Consider the following 13,185-nt stretch of genomic DNA (forward strand, 5'->3'; position numbering starts at 1 on the left):
TAAGTTGGACTTTTCATCCTGGTTTAATTACTCATTTCTTAACTTTTTTTCAGGTGAGCATGAGATTTGAGAACATATACTAATAATTTGCACTATCAATTTTCAAAGAAGAACACACCAAAATTGTCTTCAATTTTCATAAATATCAATGTTCTGTGTGTTCTGGCTCATAATTTGTTATTGTTGAACTGTACAAGTAAAACGTATCTATGTAAAATAACCCATTTTCCAACAAATATTATTTCTAACAGCTTTTCTTTGCATTTGGAAATTAAAAACCTGATAGCTTTAAATTGATATTCATGTAGAAAAGAAATCATAATGCCTTTAAAAAACCTCTCACCACCAAGATGTTCAGTGTACTGTATGAGTTTTAGGTAAGATCTCATCCACTTCTGGAAGGCATTACTGCCACTTAGCCTTGCTAGTGTTCTGTAAATAGATGTGCCTTAGCAAACCGAGCCTCCCACCTACCTGAAGAGGATCTTTATCAATCCAGTTGTTAACTGTGCATTCCCTCCCTGAAAATGTTAATTGCAAACCTGTTTTCCTGATGTCTGTGTTCACCTCTCCTGTGCAACTTCTTGTAAGCACTTGGCTGACAGCCTGATCTGTAATTGATGGAGGCATTGTATGTTAATGCAAGATAAATTTGGAAGAAGAAAAGCAGAGGTTTTGTGTTAACATCGGCTCTTGAGCAAACTGGACAAGTGGTTTTAACCTCCTTTTTGTCTGTTGAAAATGAGCCTGATAACCTAAGTCTCTCAAAAGCATTTTCTAAAACTCGGTGTTTTCAGAAGTATAGGACATTTTCACATGTACTAGATGAACTTCCAGTATGTTTATTAGAATTTGGATACATAGTCAATTAACAGTGTGGTAAGTGATGATGTGAATTCCACAGTACATCAATTCCTCCATGTTATGTGCTCAAGTATGTACTTTTTCCTGTATAAGGTAGGTTAGCCTTTTCTTGCTTAAATAATCCTCCTAGTACTTTAATGGAAAGTGGGCAAAACTAGTTTTAAATGAGATGTCTTTTTAAAAAGACTACAAAATAGTACTGGAGCCAATGATACCTTCATGCTTTCACCAGAAGAATGATGAAAGTCCCCAGTCTCTGGACTGGCCTCTGTACAATCTGTACATCTACTAATGATAGCGTTTTTCACTTTAGATTCCGACAGTCTGGTTTTAGATGTGACAGATGTATGTGAACAAGTAGATGGCTTAGGCTGAATTTAGTTACCCTCACACATGCATCTAGTGTGATTCTCTGTAGAGGTGGGGACACCTGAAACAGGACCTCTGACCTTCTGGAGACACGGCAGGATGGGATTCTGCCATGAGGGTGAAAGCTGGAAGTTTTCTGGCAGAAGGAAGATGACTCCTACCCCACCTGCAGATTTGCAACTATGGAACAGATTGTATGGGCCAGTGTAGCAGAGGAGGGCCTGGGAGCATCTGAGCCAGCAGAGCCTGAGCTACACTGAAGCACCAGGGGGAAGTGGCGTGTGATAGTACTGAGCAACTCCCGGCTGCTGGGGACAGAGGACCCCGCCTGCCATCTCAGGAGGTTTGCTGCTTGCAGGCTGAGGATGTTGTCGACTGTGAAAGGTTGTCTGTCCCTCAGACTGTTGCCCACTGCTGCTCTTCCATGCGGGCACCAACACCACTTCCAGGGGAGATGTAGAAAACATCAAGTGTGTCTGCATGGCTCTGGGGATGATTCAAGGGCACGGGGGCCCAAGCAGTGACCTCAGTCCTGCTGGTAAGGGAGAAGGGACAAGAAAGGAGCCTGTAATGGTTTTATGGATAGTGAAAAAAACTGAGTGAAGAAGTACAGAGCCTCCATTCAGACTGGCAAAGATAGTTCTTTGCATGTGTCTTCTGACAGAAAGGTGTATATTCCTATTTCAGAACCTATCTCATAAAATTAACTCTATCCCAGGTGATACCAGGACATTATCTGAATAATTTGTACACAACACCGACTAAATGATGAATGCAATGGTAAAATGTGAGACAATGCTATAGACACGAGCATCTTCAGAAACCTTTTCAAATGAGTTCATTTTTCCCTTAATGTCATGTACATCACACTTGATTTCTGCATAAGTAAAGATTTCTGTCGACTAGGAAATTGAAAACTTACAGCCAGGCTTTGGTTTCCATTGCATAAAATACCCAAAGCATTTTTATATGAGATGGGTTCTGAAATGTATGAAATGGATGGATAAAGGGAATACTCTGTTATTGTCAAGGGGAAAAGGGAGGATGCAAAGGCATAATTAAATACAATACAAATATAATAAAATATGTACAACTGGCAGAAATTTATTGTTTACTGCATTTTAACTTGCACAATATAAAACTATGTGAAGTAAGAAAATGAATAGAGGTAAACCATGAAGTTTAGCTGTCATTCTGAGGGCTCTTTTCTTCTGTCTGATGCTGTAGTGACAGAATGAGAAATTGTTTTGACTTTCACTCATTCTCTCAAGAGTCTGGGAAACATGAATATCCTGAAGAGTTTAGAAAATTGCATTTAGAAGAAGCAAACATAAACTGTAATGATCTGTATAAATGTATCATTATTTTGTTCTAAGTGTGTTGGTTTCTAAATGTTGAAATATGGCAGATCTCCACTGGGTTCCTTTTAATTGATGGAGGTAGAGAGAAAGCTTCTTTGAACCATCCAGTGAAGTTTAAGTTAGATGCCCGTGTTAGTGGAGTCCCTATTTCTGTTTCTTCCCTAACTATATAGCAATACAGGAGTGTAACACAATAAAAGGAGGCTAAGGAAAATCTTACAGCAATTTCCTGAATGGATATCAGCAGGGCAAGTGCTAAATTTTAAGCGTTCTATTGAAGTCTGTAGGTTTATTCACCCTTCTCAGTGGCACAGTTAGGAAGACACTAATCTTATTCCCTGGGTGGGAGCAAATGTTTGTATTCTGTTACAGTATGTTCACAGACTTACAGAATAGTGGAGGTTGGCAGGGACCTCTGGAAGTCATCTGGTCCAGCCCCTCTGCTTAAGCGGGGCCACCTAGAGCTGGTTGCTCAGGACTATGTCCAGATGGCTTTTGAGTATCTCCAAGGATGGAGACTCCAGAACCCCTCTGGGTAAACTGCTCCAACACTCAGTCACCCTCACAGTAAAAAAAGTGTTTCCTGATATTCAGAGGGAACCTTCTGTGTTTCAGTTTGTGCCCATTGCCTCTGGTCCTGTCACTGAGCCTGGCTCTTGCTTTTTTGCACCTTCCTTTCAGGAATTTACAGATATTAGTAAGATCCTCCCCGAGCCTTCTCTTCTCCAGACAAAACAGCCCCAGCTCTATCAGCCTTTCCTCATAGGACAGATGCTCCAGTCCCTTAATCATCTTCATGACCCTTTGTTGGACTGTCTCCAGTATGTCCATGTGCTGAGGAGCACAGAACTGGACCCAGCACCCAGGCGTGGCCTCACCAGTGCTGAGTAGAGGGGAAGGATCACCTCCCTCAGCCGGCTGGCAATGCTTTGCCTAATGCAGTCCAGGGTAGCATTAGCCTTCTCTGTGGCAAGGGCATGTTGCTGGCTTGTGTAGGTTCTTGCAGTACATCCCATGATACGTCTTGCCTTTTCTTTTGGAATATTCAGTACTAAATCTTACTACCTTTTCCGTTGAAGAAAGGATAATGATTTTTTTGTGCTTAATTGTTTGTTGATTCATAGATAACATTGTTGAAATGTTTGGCCACCATTACAAAAGTATATTAAGTAACAGTGGTCCTTATGTAAGTGTATTCTGTGTTATCTTTAGTCAAAGTATTCACAGAGGAAATCACTAATTAAACTATTAATAGATCCTTTATGAAGAATGGGATGTGCTGGGTTTTTTTTAATAGAAAATGAATGTAGGGTGATTCTTGCCTCTTTGTGGAAGGATGCAACATAGGTTCTTGTAGAGATTTGTTGTTTTGTTTCAGCATTTAACTGAACTACCACAATCACTTAACTGAGGAATCTCAAAATCTTTTAAACTTTTTTTATGGAGTTATCCTTAGATTGTGGGTTAGTTGGATTTGGAAGCATGGTGGTAGTTGGGTGGGTTTGGATTTGTTTGTTGCTTATATTCAGTTAACTTCTATGCAGTTAATGGAAAGCTTTTACTGAGAAAGGAGGGGGTAAGGAAACTCAGTTCTGTTAGTCTTGTTATCTAGAATGAGATTATAGGATTGAAAAGGACATTAGAAATTAATTGTTAATGCCAGCAGCAGAATCCTGAAACAGAATAATGTACCTTTATAGCATTTGTATGTCTAATATTCTGTAAAGATTTTCAGTGAAGGAAGTATATATAATCTAGCAACGAGTTATCCCTATTCATTATTTTGAGGATTTTTCCCACTTTGATACCTAATCCTGTTGATACCTTTCTTCTTCACTGCATAAGTGGTAAAATGAATTTGTCTCTTTGTCATTGAAAACAGCCGCCTCTGTGTTTGCAAGTTGTTGTCATGTCCTCCTTTCACTTTCTTAATGCCAATCCTTCATTCTTTCCTTTGGTCATGTCTTCTGGATCTCTTGTTTTCCTGATCTCAAATGGGATTCTTCATCAGCTTATTATACTTTGCAAATTCATATTGGTGACTGTTCACCTATAACAGTTCTATGGTGAATATTAAAATATTTCTCCAGAGAATACGGCAGCATTTCATTATTTGATGTTGGTTGTATGTAGTAGATACTTGTACATGTATATCATGTGTATATATTATGTGCATGTGTGTATTTATGTGTGGAAGGGTGGGTAAGAGGATTGTGAGTTGTTTTCATAACTCTGTTTTAAAAACCGTGGCTAAAAATTATTTAGTGTGGAAGAGGTTTTGGGTTTCTGTTGAAGAAAATCCTGGAAACTGGTTATTAACCCTCCACTGATCAGAATCTACAGTGATCAGGTTTATTTTTTTCAGTGTTGTGAATTCTAAGTTGCTTTTCTTTTTTTCTTTTTTTCTGTCTCTCTTCTCTGTAATTCACAGCTTTTGGAAATTAACTGGACTGGACTGACCAATCTTCTGGATGTTCCAGGACTGAAGTGAGTATATGCAAAGCAGTGTTTGATATTCCTCCACCCCAATAAACTCCAGAAAATGTAAATCAGCTAAATGATTTTACGTTAAATGAATCTGAGCAGTTACCTCTTAATTTAGATTTTGCTCAGTAGGCAGAAGGTAGTGATTTCACTCCAAATGAAAGTACATCAGAAGTATATCTAGTGGGTCTTGTTATACACATTTTGAAAAGATAATTTGTAATCTGCTTTTTTTAGTGTTCACAGCCTTTCCAGGTTTAAGAATCTTGTGACTTTCCTATCTGACATCTTCTAGGACAGCAGAAAGACAAAGTTGCTTGTGTAAAGGTAGTTAGAAATATCTTAAGACAGTAATCAAATGAAATAAACTTTCTAATCTCTTCAAGTACTTACTTGTAAAGTTTTCAGTTTATTATGTGAAGATCAAATGGAATAGCAAAAATATTGACCATATATAGCTAGAAAAAATGCTTGTCTTATTCAGAGCCTTTCAAAATAGTACATGATGAAACTGGAAATTAAAAAGCAGAAGCAGAGGTGATAACCAAGCTATTTTCAATCATTGCAATCCTGATAAGGTTAAATCCATGAATATATTTATAATTATCAAGTTGTAATAGCTACCCGGGGGCTTTTTAATACTGAGACAATGGCTAAGGGGATAATGGTAGATCTGATACACACTTGGATTTTCTGACTGGTCCTTTTATTGGATCCCATACTCTCAAGAGCTGGCTGACTCCAGAATTATTTTTTATTGTTTAAAAACAAGAGTTTCAATTTAGGTATTAAATTAATCCTTTACTGCTCAGTTGCATGACTGAAATGGTTTTTGCTTTCCTTAGACATGTGAAGCCCTTGCATGGAATCCCAGTTGAACAGTTTGAAATTAGAACTTGCATTAAGTAGGTTAATGGCTGCAAAAATTGCTTTTGTTTCAAGCCTGCTTAAGGCTGCCTCTGAGGAAAGAGGTTTTCTTGATGAGTGAGAAAATGGCTTCCAAAATACAGCTCCTGAGTAATAGTTTGCTATTTTGATACAACGCTAATAAATTTACGTTTAGTACTTAAGCTTACTAGGCTCCTGAGATTCATACCGTGCTATGTGTTTGCTTGACTGCAAACACAAAACCTCAAATGTAAACAAAGTCTCGCTAAGTATCTCGAGTTTATGGTTTCCAGAGCAACCACGCTTGGCCACATAGCTATATACTGGTGCCATCTAGACGTGGTATAGTTTCTATAGTAACTGTAACTGAGGTGACTCATGCTCTGCCTTGCCAAAAGATTTCTTCAGTGCTGTATTTGTTTTTCTTATCTGTATAGATAGATTGTATATTTTGGTAGGACAGCTTGACATATTGTAGTTGTTATGAACAATGATGAACAAGAGGTTGCTGCCACCGCAGGTACCTTTCTCGTCCTACGGTTGTCTGCTGCACACTAAACTACTTATTTGTACTCTATTTGCAAATGTCTTCTGCTAACTGAATTTCTGCATTTGCTGCTGGAAGCTTCCCTGCCAGCTGTTAACAACTTCCATTGCTCTTTGTATATGATTCCACAAGGAGAAGGACGCAGAAGTAATTCATATTCCATCATTAGTACAGCTTACGGAGGAGTGGAATTAAAATCGCTTATGTGAGGAGGAGCCAGGCTGCGAGAACACTCAAGTGCTGTCAGGAGGAGATGTGGATGATGGGAAGATGAATTCTGTTATGGTTGCTTGAGATACAGTAAAAATACTCTGTGTAGTCAGAGATGTGCTGTCCCTGCAGAATGAGTAAAGACGATGCAGGAAAAATACATAGCTGCTTGTTCTGTCTCTAAAAATTAAGTAGAGCTAAATAGAGAGCAATACAACAGAGTAGGTAACTGCCAATTATTTTTCTGCAATGAAATTGAGCTTTTGAAGACATTTACTATAATAAAGTATCTGAAGCATTTCACACTTCTCTCATTTTTGTGAACTGAAAAAATGTAGAATCAATGACTGAGAGTTTTACAATCTTAAGAAGCTGTTTTATCAATGATGCCACAACATAAGGGTTTAAATTGATACATCTTTCTCTGTTGCTTGATCAGTGAATTGTCTCTTGTTTCCCATAGCTCAGACCTCTTTGTTTAAGTAATAAAATAAAAAGAGACTGTCATTTTTTCCCTTGTATTCATGAAACATACTTCCCAGATGGGAGCATCCCAGCTGGCTAATATTTGGTTAGATAAGTTGTAAACAGCTTGAAAGTGTCATGTTGTTTTAGAATTCACTTAATTCATTACTTAGTTACGATCTTCGGTATTCTTTTTCAGCTTCCTGTTTTTAAAGACAGAATATCTGCTGCCTCCTCTGAGTCTGGTTTCTCTGTGTAAACTTCTGTGAAATTCCATTAATGCTGGTTCATTTTTCATACTCATTTCTCAGATGTGTTAGTGAAATTCAGGCATTTCTGTTGGGATAAAATTGCGAGACTGACCGCTAGAATCACAGAGTTGAGGGCTGGTCCTAGCAGAAAGGATTGTGAATCCTCCACACCCCATCCTGGGCTCTTTTGTGCTTCAGGCTGTTTCTTTCTCTTATTTAAGGAGATCTACTGTAGCTCCATTTGAACATTAATCGATCTCTGAACCTCCTGCTAGTCTAGGATAGGTTTATTATAATATACATGATCTTATGTGATCTTAACTAAATCCTGGAGAGGAGCACGGTAGCCTTTCTTCCAAGGCATCTCTGGTACCATTGCCCCTCTTGCACTGCTCGTTTGCTTTCTCTGACCTAGGGCAGGTAGTTTTCTCCATTAATGGTCTGTTCTTAAGGCATGCACTTCACTGAGCGTAAAGGCAGAGCTTTCTCTTCTTGCCAGGTAGGGACGCAAAAGCATGAACAAAACAAACTTTTCTGGAGATTTGTCATCAGACTTCTTGTATTTTTGAAAAGAGTGATTGTTGCTTGTGTAGTTACCATCACCTCAGCTGTTCTGTTTTTATTTTTCCTTTTAACGTTAAGACTGTTTGAGACGTTTATCTTCAATTTTTAAGTCAACTCTAACAAAATAATGGGTTCTATTTTCTTGGCCCATTTTAGAGAAAGTTTAGCATACATGAGTTGAAAACTTGATGTTTAGCAAAACGGAACTGGAAAAGTTTGAAAAGCAACATGTGTTACAATGCCGACTAAAGGAAGCTACTTATTTTCAAATAACATAATTATCTTCTTGTAGTAGTTGTCTTAAGAATTACCAAAACTATAAATTTGTAGGGTTCAGTTTTCATGTAGAATGAAAATCTTGTAAATATGATTGGATAAACTCTTCAAGAAGGGAAGGGGAATGAAGACTCCGCTTTAGGACAGATGTGAATTAACTCACAGAAGTTGAGGGGAAACTTTTCCTCTGAGCATTTCCTCTTAACATCACCCACTGTCACTTCTTCCAGAGAATAAACAGAGGTCTGCATGGATGTGTCTGTTGATCTTGATGCAGCCTTGAGTTTCTTCTGTTCCTATTGTACTGGGTGCTATAAAAAGTCATCTATGTTCTATCATTTATCATAGTTCATCTGGATTTACAGTGGAAGTGGGCAGCCAAGGGGATGCAGGCTATAGAGGTTGCAAATCTCTGGCATGAAAGATCAATGTGAATTTGAAATGGGCCAGGTTGTATTTAATGGGTTAATTCTATTACCCATCTCTACCATAATATGGTTATTGCTCGCCATGAAGTTTTCTTCCCAAATGAAGATGTAATATATATTACATTTCGCTGCTGAGTCAGAGCTACTCCCAGCTGCAGATTCAGTTCAGAATGTCTCAAGCATTTTCATAATTTTCTCTCTGAACTTTTGTACATACCCCCAAAATCTTCCTGGATATTTGTCTTCCATGGTGAATTGCACCGTTCCAGTTCTGCCTTTTTGCCAGTGTAGTAACCAGTGGTGTTGGTCTGACAATGTACCAATTTGTTCAGACCCAAACTGGGTGAGCTCGTAGCTTAGGAAATCATCTTCTTTTCTGTGTTTGTGGAGGGGTATGGGGTATGGGTTTTTAAATGATTCATTACCAGTGCGATTGTACCGCCACTCCCTTTTTGCCAGAACAAAACCTGTTTTGCTCCCCTAGGCTATATTTACTCGGCCACGGGCGTATTTTCTTTGTGTTTCTGTTTTCAATGACAGTCCCCCCAGCTCAAGGGGACAACTGGTTTCATAACAATACGGGAATGGTTGGCCAAACTTTCCGGAGCAGTTAAATCATTATTGAAATACAAAAGTAGATTAACAGTTAACATCTGCTTGGTTATATGCAATGCATGCAAGAAAACTTATGCAACAGCCTGTTACCCTGGGTGGCTTTAAAAGGCGGGGATGAGGAAGGAACTTGGTGGTGGCAGGGGAATGAGACCTTTATAGTCATCTCTGTGGTTTCTGCTATTCCGAGTCAGCGGCTTCCACCTGGTGGCCATTTTCGCAAGAATCTTTTATTTTTAAAAAAAAGTGTTTCAAAATGAGATGTGTTTTCTACCCCCCCCCGCCCCCCAAAAAGGCAAATTTTTAGGTTGCTAAGCAGCAAAAAGAGTATATTAGTGTGACATAACATGTGTTTAATTCTCATGAAGTAACTGAGGGTTATTTTCTCCCAACAGTGGCTTATCAGATACAATAATATTGGACATAATATCCAACTACCTGGTCCTTCCAAACAGAATTACAGTCCCCCTTGTCAGTGAAGTGCAGATTGCTCAGTTGCGGTTTCCTATACCAAAGGTAAGCATGTTTCTGTTAATACTAATGATTTGGCATTTAGTTTTTTCTGTAGTAGTAACTCTTAAAGATATGCTTATTTGTGTGAATTTCTAAATATAGTTATTGCAGTAGTACAAGTTATCGTGGATCCAGTCACTTAAAATAGTTGATTTAATTTATCAATAATTTCTGTAGAGTTAATGTTTCATAATAACACCAACAAGGATTTTTTTGTTTTGCTTGAATCTTAACATATTACTTGTTAAAATATAGTTCAACTGTATAGACTAAAAATTAAGTAGCACATGTTTTATATTAGCACTGCAAACTATTGTTAGTGTTCTTCACTTGGAAGTTGTTACTACTTCTTTCTGCTCACTTCCAGTATTATCGCACTTCTTGATATCACTGGCACGTTTCTGATTGTTGGCGACAGTTTTTCTTTTCAGGAATCTCTTGAGTGCTAGGTCTGCTTTATATGTGGATCATCATTGATATCCCTCAATTTACAGTGTGTCCAAACTAAGTTTCATGTTAAGGAAATTGCAATGGAAATTATAAAACATATATTGCATAAATTGTGATGGCATGGAGGCTTTCAGATTACTACATAAACTCATCTTTTCCTTTTTCAGGGTGTTCTAAGGATACACTTTATTGAAGCTCAGGACCTGGAGGGGAAAGATACTTACCTAAAGGGGATTGTCAAAGGCAAGTCAGATCCTTACGGAATCATCCGTGTGGGCAACCAGATTTTCCAAAGCAAGGTCATCAAAGAAAATCTCAATCCAAAATGGAATGAAGTTTATGAGGTATAATCAATAAAAATATCTTGCGCGTTCTGTAAAGTTGTCTAAAGTTTCTTTTGTTAAAGGAGATACTCTGGGGACTTCCTCGAGGAGCTTCTTGATGTCTTCCTCTGAAAGCCCAAAGTTCTGTAACAAAACAGAAATTCTCCATTGATGTATATACTACTTTTGTCTAGACTAAGCATCAGTAATCCTGAAAAGCAGTGTAGTCTCTTAAAGCCAACATTAGGAAATCTTATCTGTAAAGCTCTTATCCTTGCTCTACCTATTTAATTGCATCTTTTTTAAAGCATTTGCTTATTGATAGGTTTTAATACACAAAGGCACTGCAGTTCGATATTTTACTATTACTATGCCATTCAAAAAAGCTTGTTAGTATTACCATTGACAGTGCCATCTTACTGTACTTTCAGGCCTTAGTATATGAACATCCAGGACAGGAGCTAGAGATTGAGCTTTTTGATGAAGATCCAGATAAAGATGACTTCCTGGGAAGGTAAATGTTATGGAGAATATGCTAGTAGGTATTGAAAATAGATGAAGCATTTTGATGTAATCTTTTTTTTTTCCCTTTTTGCATTTTATTGCAGTTGTAGTTCTGCTATATTACTATAAGTTCATTATGTTTTCAAAATGGTGGTAGTAAGTAGTTCCCTAATTACTTCATATACGTATATAAAAATGTACTTGTGTGTGTATATACAATTCTGTATGTTTGTATATTTTTTTTAAAAATAAGGTAAGTATTGTGGGTACCCAGAAAAAAAGAGGGTTGGGTTTTTTGTTAGGAATTGTACCCTACCTGCTTTAATGTTCGTAAGCTAGCACTAAGTCTTAATTATTTCTTCAATCAAAGTTAATATAGCTTTATAACTGTGTATCTTCTTCATCTTCATAGTTTTTAAATGGCTAGCTCACAGTTTATTTTTCTCTAAGAGCTGATCTTAACTGTTTGGTTAACAAAAAAAATTTGCTGTAATGCTTTCGCAAACATTACTCACTCTTAGATTCCATAGGCCTACCTTTAGCGTTTACCCATAAACATTTCAGGGTTTTAGTCAGCTTCTTTCTCCAGTAATTTGTCACCTTTATTTCTTGCAGAGTTTTGGAGCTTCCCATTGTTGCTTTCCATACAGAGTAGAACTCCCTTATCTTTCCAGCTCCTTCTCTCTTAACAGGAGCAACAGTACCTACTTCTCTTCTCATTAAAAAAAAGAAGTAGGTAGTACAAAGGCTTCTTTTCTTTGCACTTCCCTAATCTTACACTGAAGTGGTGGGGGGGGAAAGTGGCATAATGTGTACATCAGTACTAATAAAATATAAAGCCACGACAGATGTTCATGCACTGGCATGCAGTTGTCTGCCCTGTTTAATTTTTAGCAGATTCCCTGGTACGTTTTTAGCTTGTATGAACTAGCACTCCTCCAGACAAAGCCAAAGCATGAATTCGGTCATAGCATATGTCCAGGGGCTATTTCCAGTGGGTAGTTTGGATGTGGTCACTGTTTTGAGAGTTTGGTCATATGTATGTGAGCCGTATTGTGCCAGTTGCCCTCCTAGCTACAAAATGGGCTCTAGTACAGGCATATTTTCTGTTCTCCTGCATTCATCTTCGTTCAGCCATTTCATTCCCTACTTCTTCCTCTCTTAGGGGCTAAAAGAATAGTATTCTGCTCTTTTGATCTCAGTGGAAGCCTGGATACTCAGCAAGCACAGGGTGGGGTTTGAGTTCTGTATTAGATTTTTTGCTTCTTGGCTAAAATACTGATTTTTTTTTTCTTTTCTTTTTTTCTAGTTTGATGATAGATTTAATTGAAGTTGAAAAGGAGCGTCTTCTAGATGAGGTAAATGTACAGTAAGTTTTTATTTAAAAAAAACCGTATTTTGTATTTGTAGTTGTTCTTGTATTACTATTCTTTTTTCCTGGGAATAGTTCCTGTATGTGCATGAATAAACTTAGTGTTATAGAAATAGATTCCCTGATGATCAGTACAGTGGTTTAAAGGATATCTGAATCAGTGAAATCCGAAGAATAATGCCATTCTTCTGCTGTCTTTGCATTTTAGGATTACTGGCATGTAAATGCAAAAACCAGTAACATATATTTTGTGAGAGCTTTTTCTTGCAGGAGAATAGTTAATTGCCCGGTTTAACTATTACTAGACTTAGCAGACTAATTTTTGTCCTTTAATGTTTTCATCAATGACTTAGCGAGATCGAGTGCACCCTCAGCAAGTTTGCGGATGACACCAAGCTGAGTGGTGCAGTTGACACACCTGAAGGACGGGATGTCATCCAGAGAGACCTGGACAGGCTGGAGAGGTGGGCCTGTGTGAACCTCATGAGGTTCAACAAGGCCAAGTGCAAGGTCCTGCACCTGGGTCGGGGTAACCCCCAGTATCAGTACAGGCTGGGGGAAGAAAGGATCGAGAGCAGCCCTGCCGAGAGGGACTTGGGGGTGCTGGTGGATGAAAAGCTGGACATGAGCCGGCAATGTGCGCTGGCAGCCCAGAAGGCCAACCGTACTCTGGGCTGCATCGGGAGAAGCGTGGCCAGCAGGTC

At 38.4% G+C, this 13,185-nt stretch overlaps 1 protein-coding gene across 1 annotated transcript in view; it reads left to right on the plus strand.

Annotated features, from left to right (window-relative positions):
• ESYT2 (extended synaptotagmin 2) overlaps nt 1–13,185 on the plus strand; it is a 73,092-nt gene that overhangs the window by 35,879 nt on the left and 24,028 nt on the right. Inside the window, exons 7-11 of the mRNA XM_035888404.1 lie at nt 5,026–5,081; nt 9,715–9,835; nt 10,450–10,626; nt 11,037–11,119; nt 12,419–12,467. Of these exons, the coding sequence (XP_035744297.1) occupies nt 5,026–5,081; nt 9,715–9,835; nt 10,450–10,626; nt 11,037–11,119; nt 12,419–12,467 (486 nt within the window). The remainder of the gene's footprint in view (nt 1–5,025; nt 5,082–9,714; nt 9,836–10,449; nt 10,627–11,036; nt 11,120–12,418; nt 12,468–13,185) is intronic.

The sequence above is a fragment of the Egretta garzetta genome, unplaced genomic scaffold (assembly GCF_000687185.1).
Source record: "Egretta garzetta isolate BGI_Z169 unplaced genomic scaffold, ASM68718v1 scaffold181, whole genome shotgun sequence".
NCBI classification, from domain to species: domain Eukaryota; kingdom Metazoa; phylum Chordata; class Aves; order Pelecaniformes; family Ardeidae; genus Egretta; species Egretta garzetta.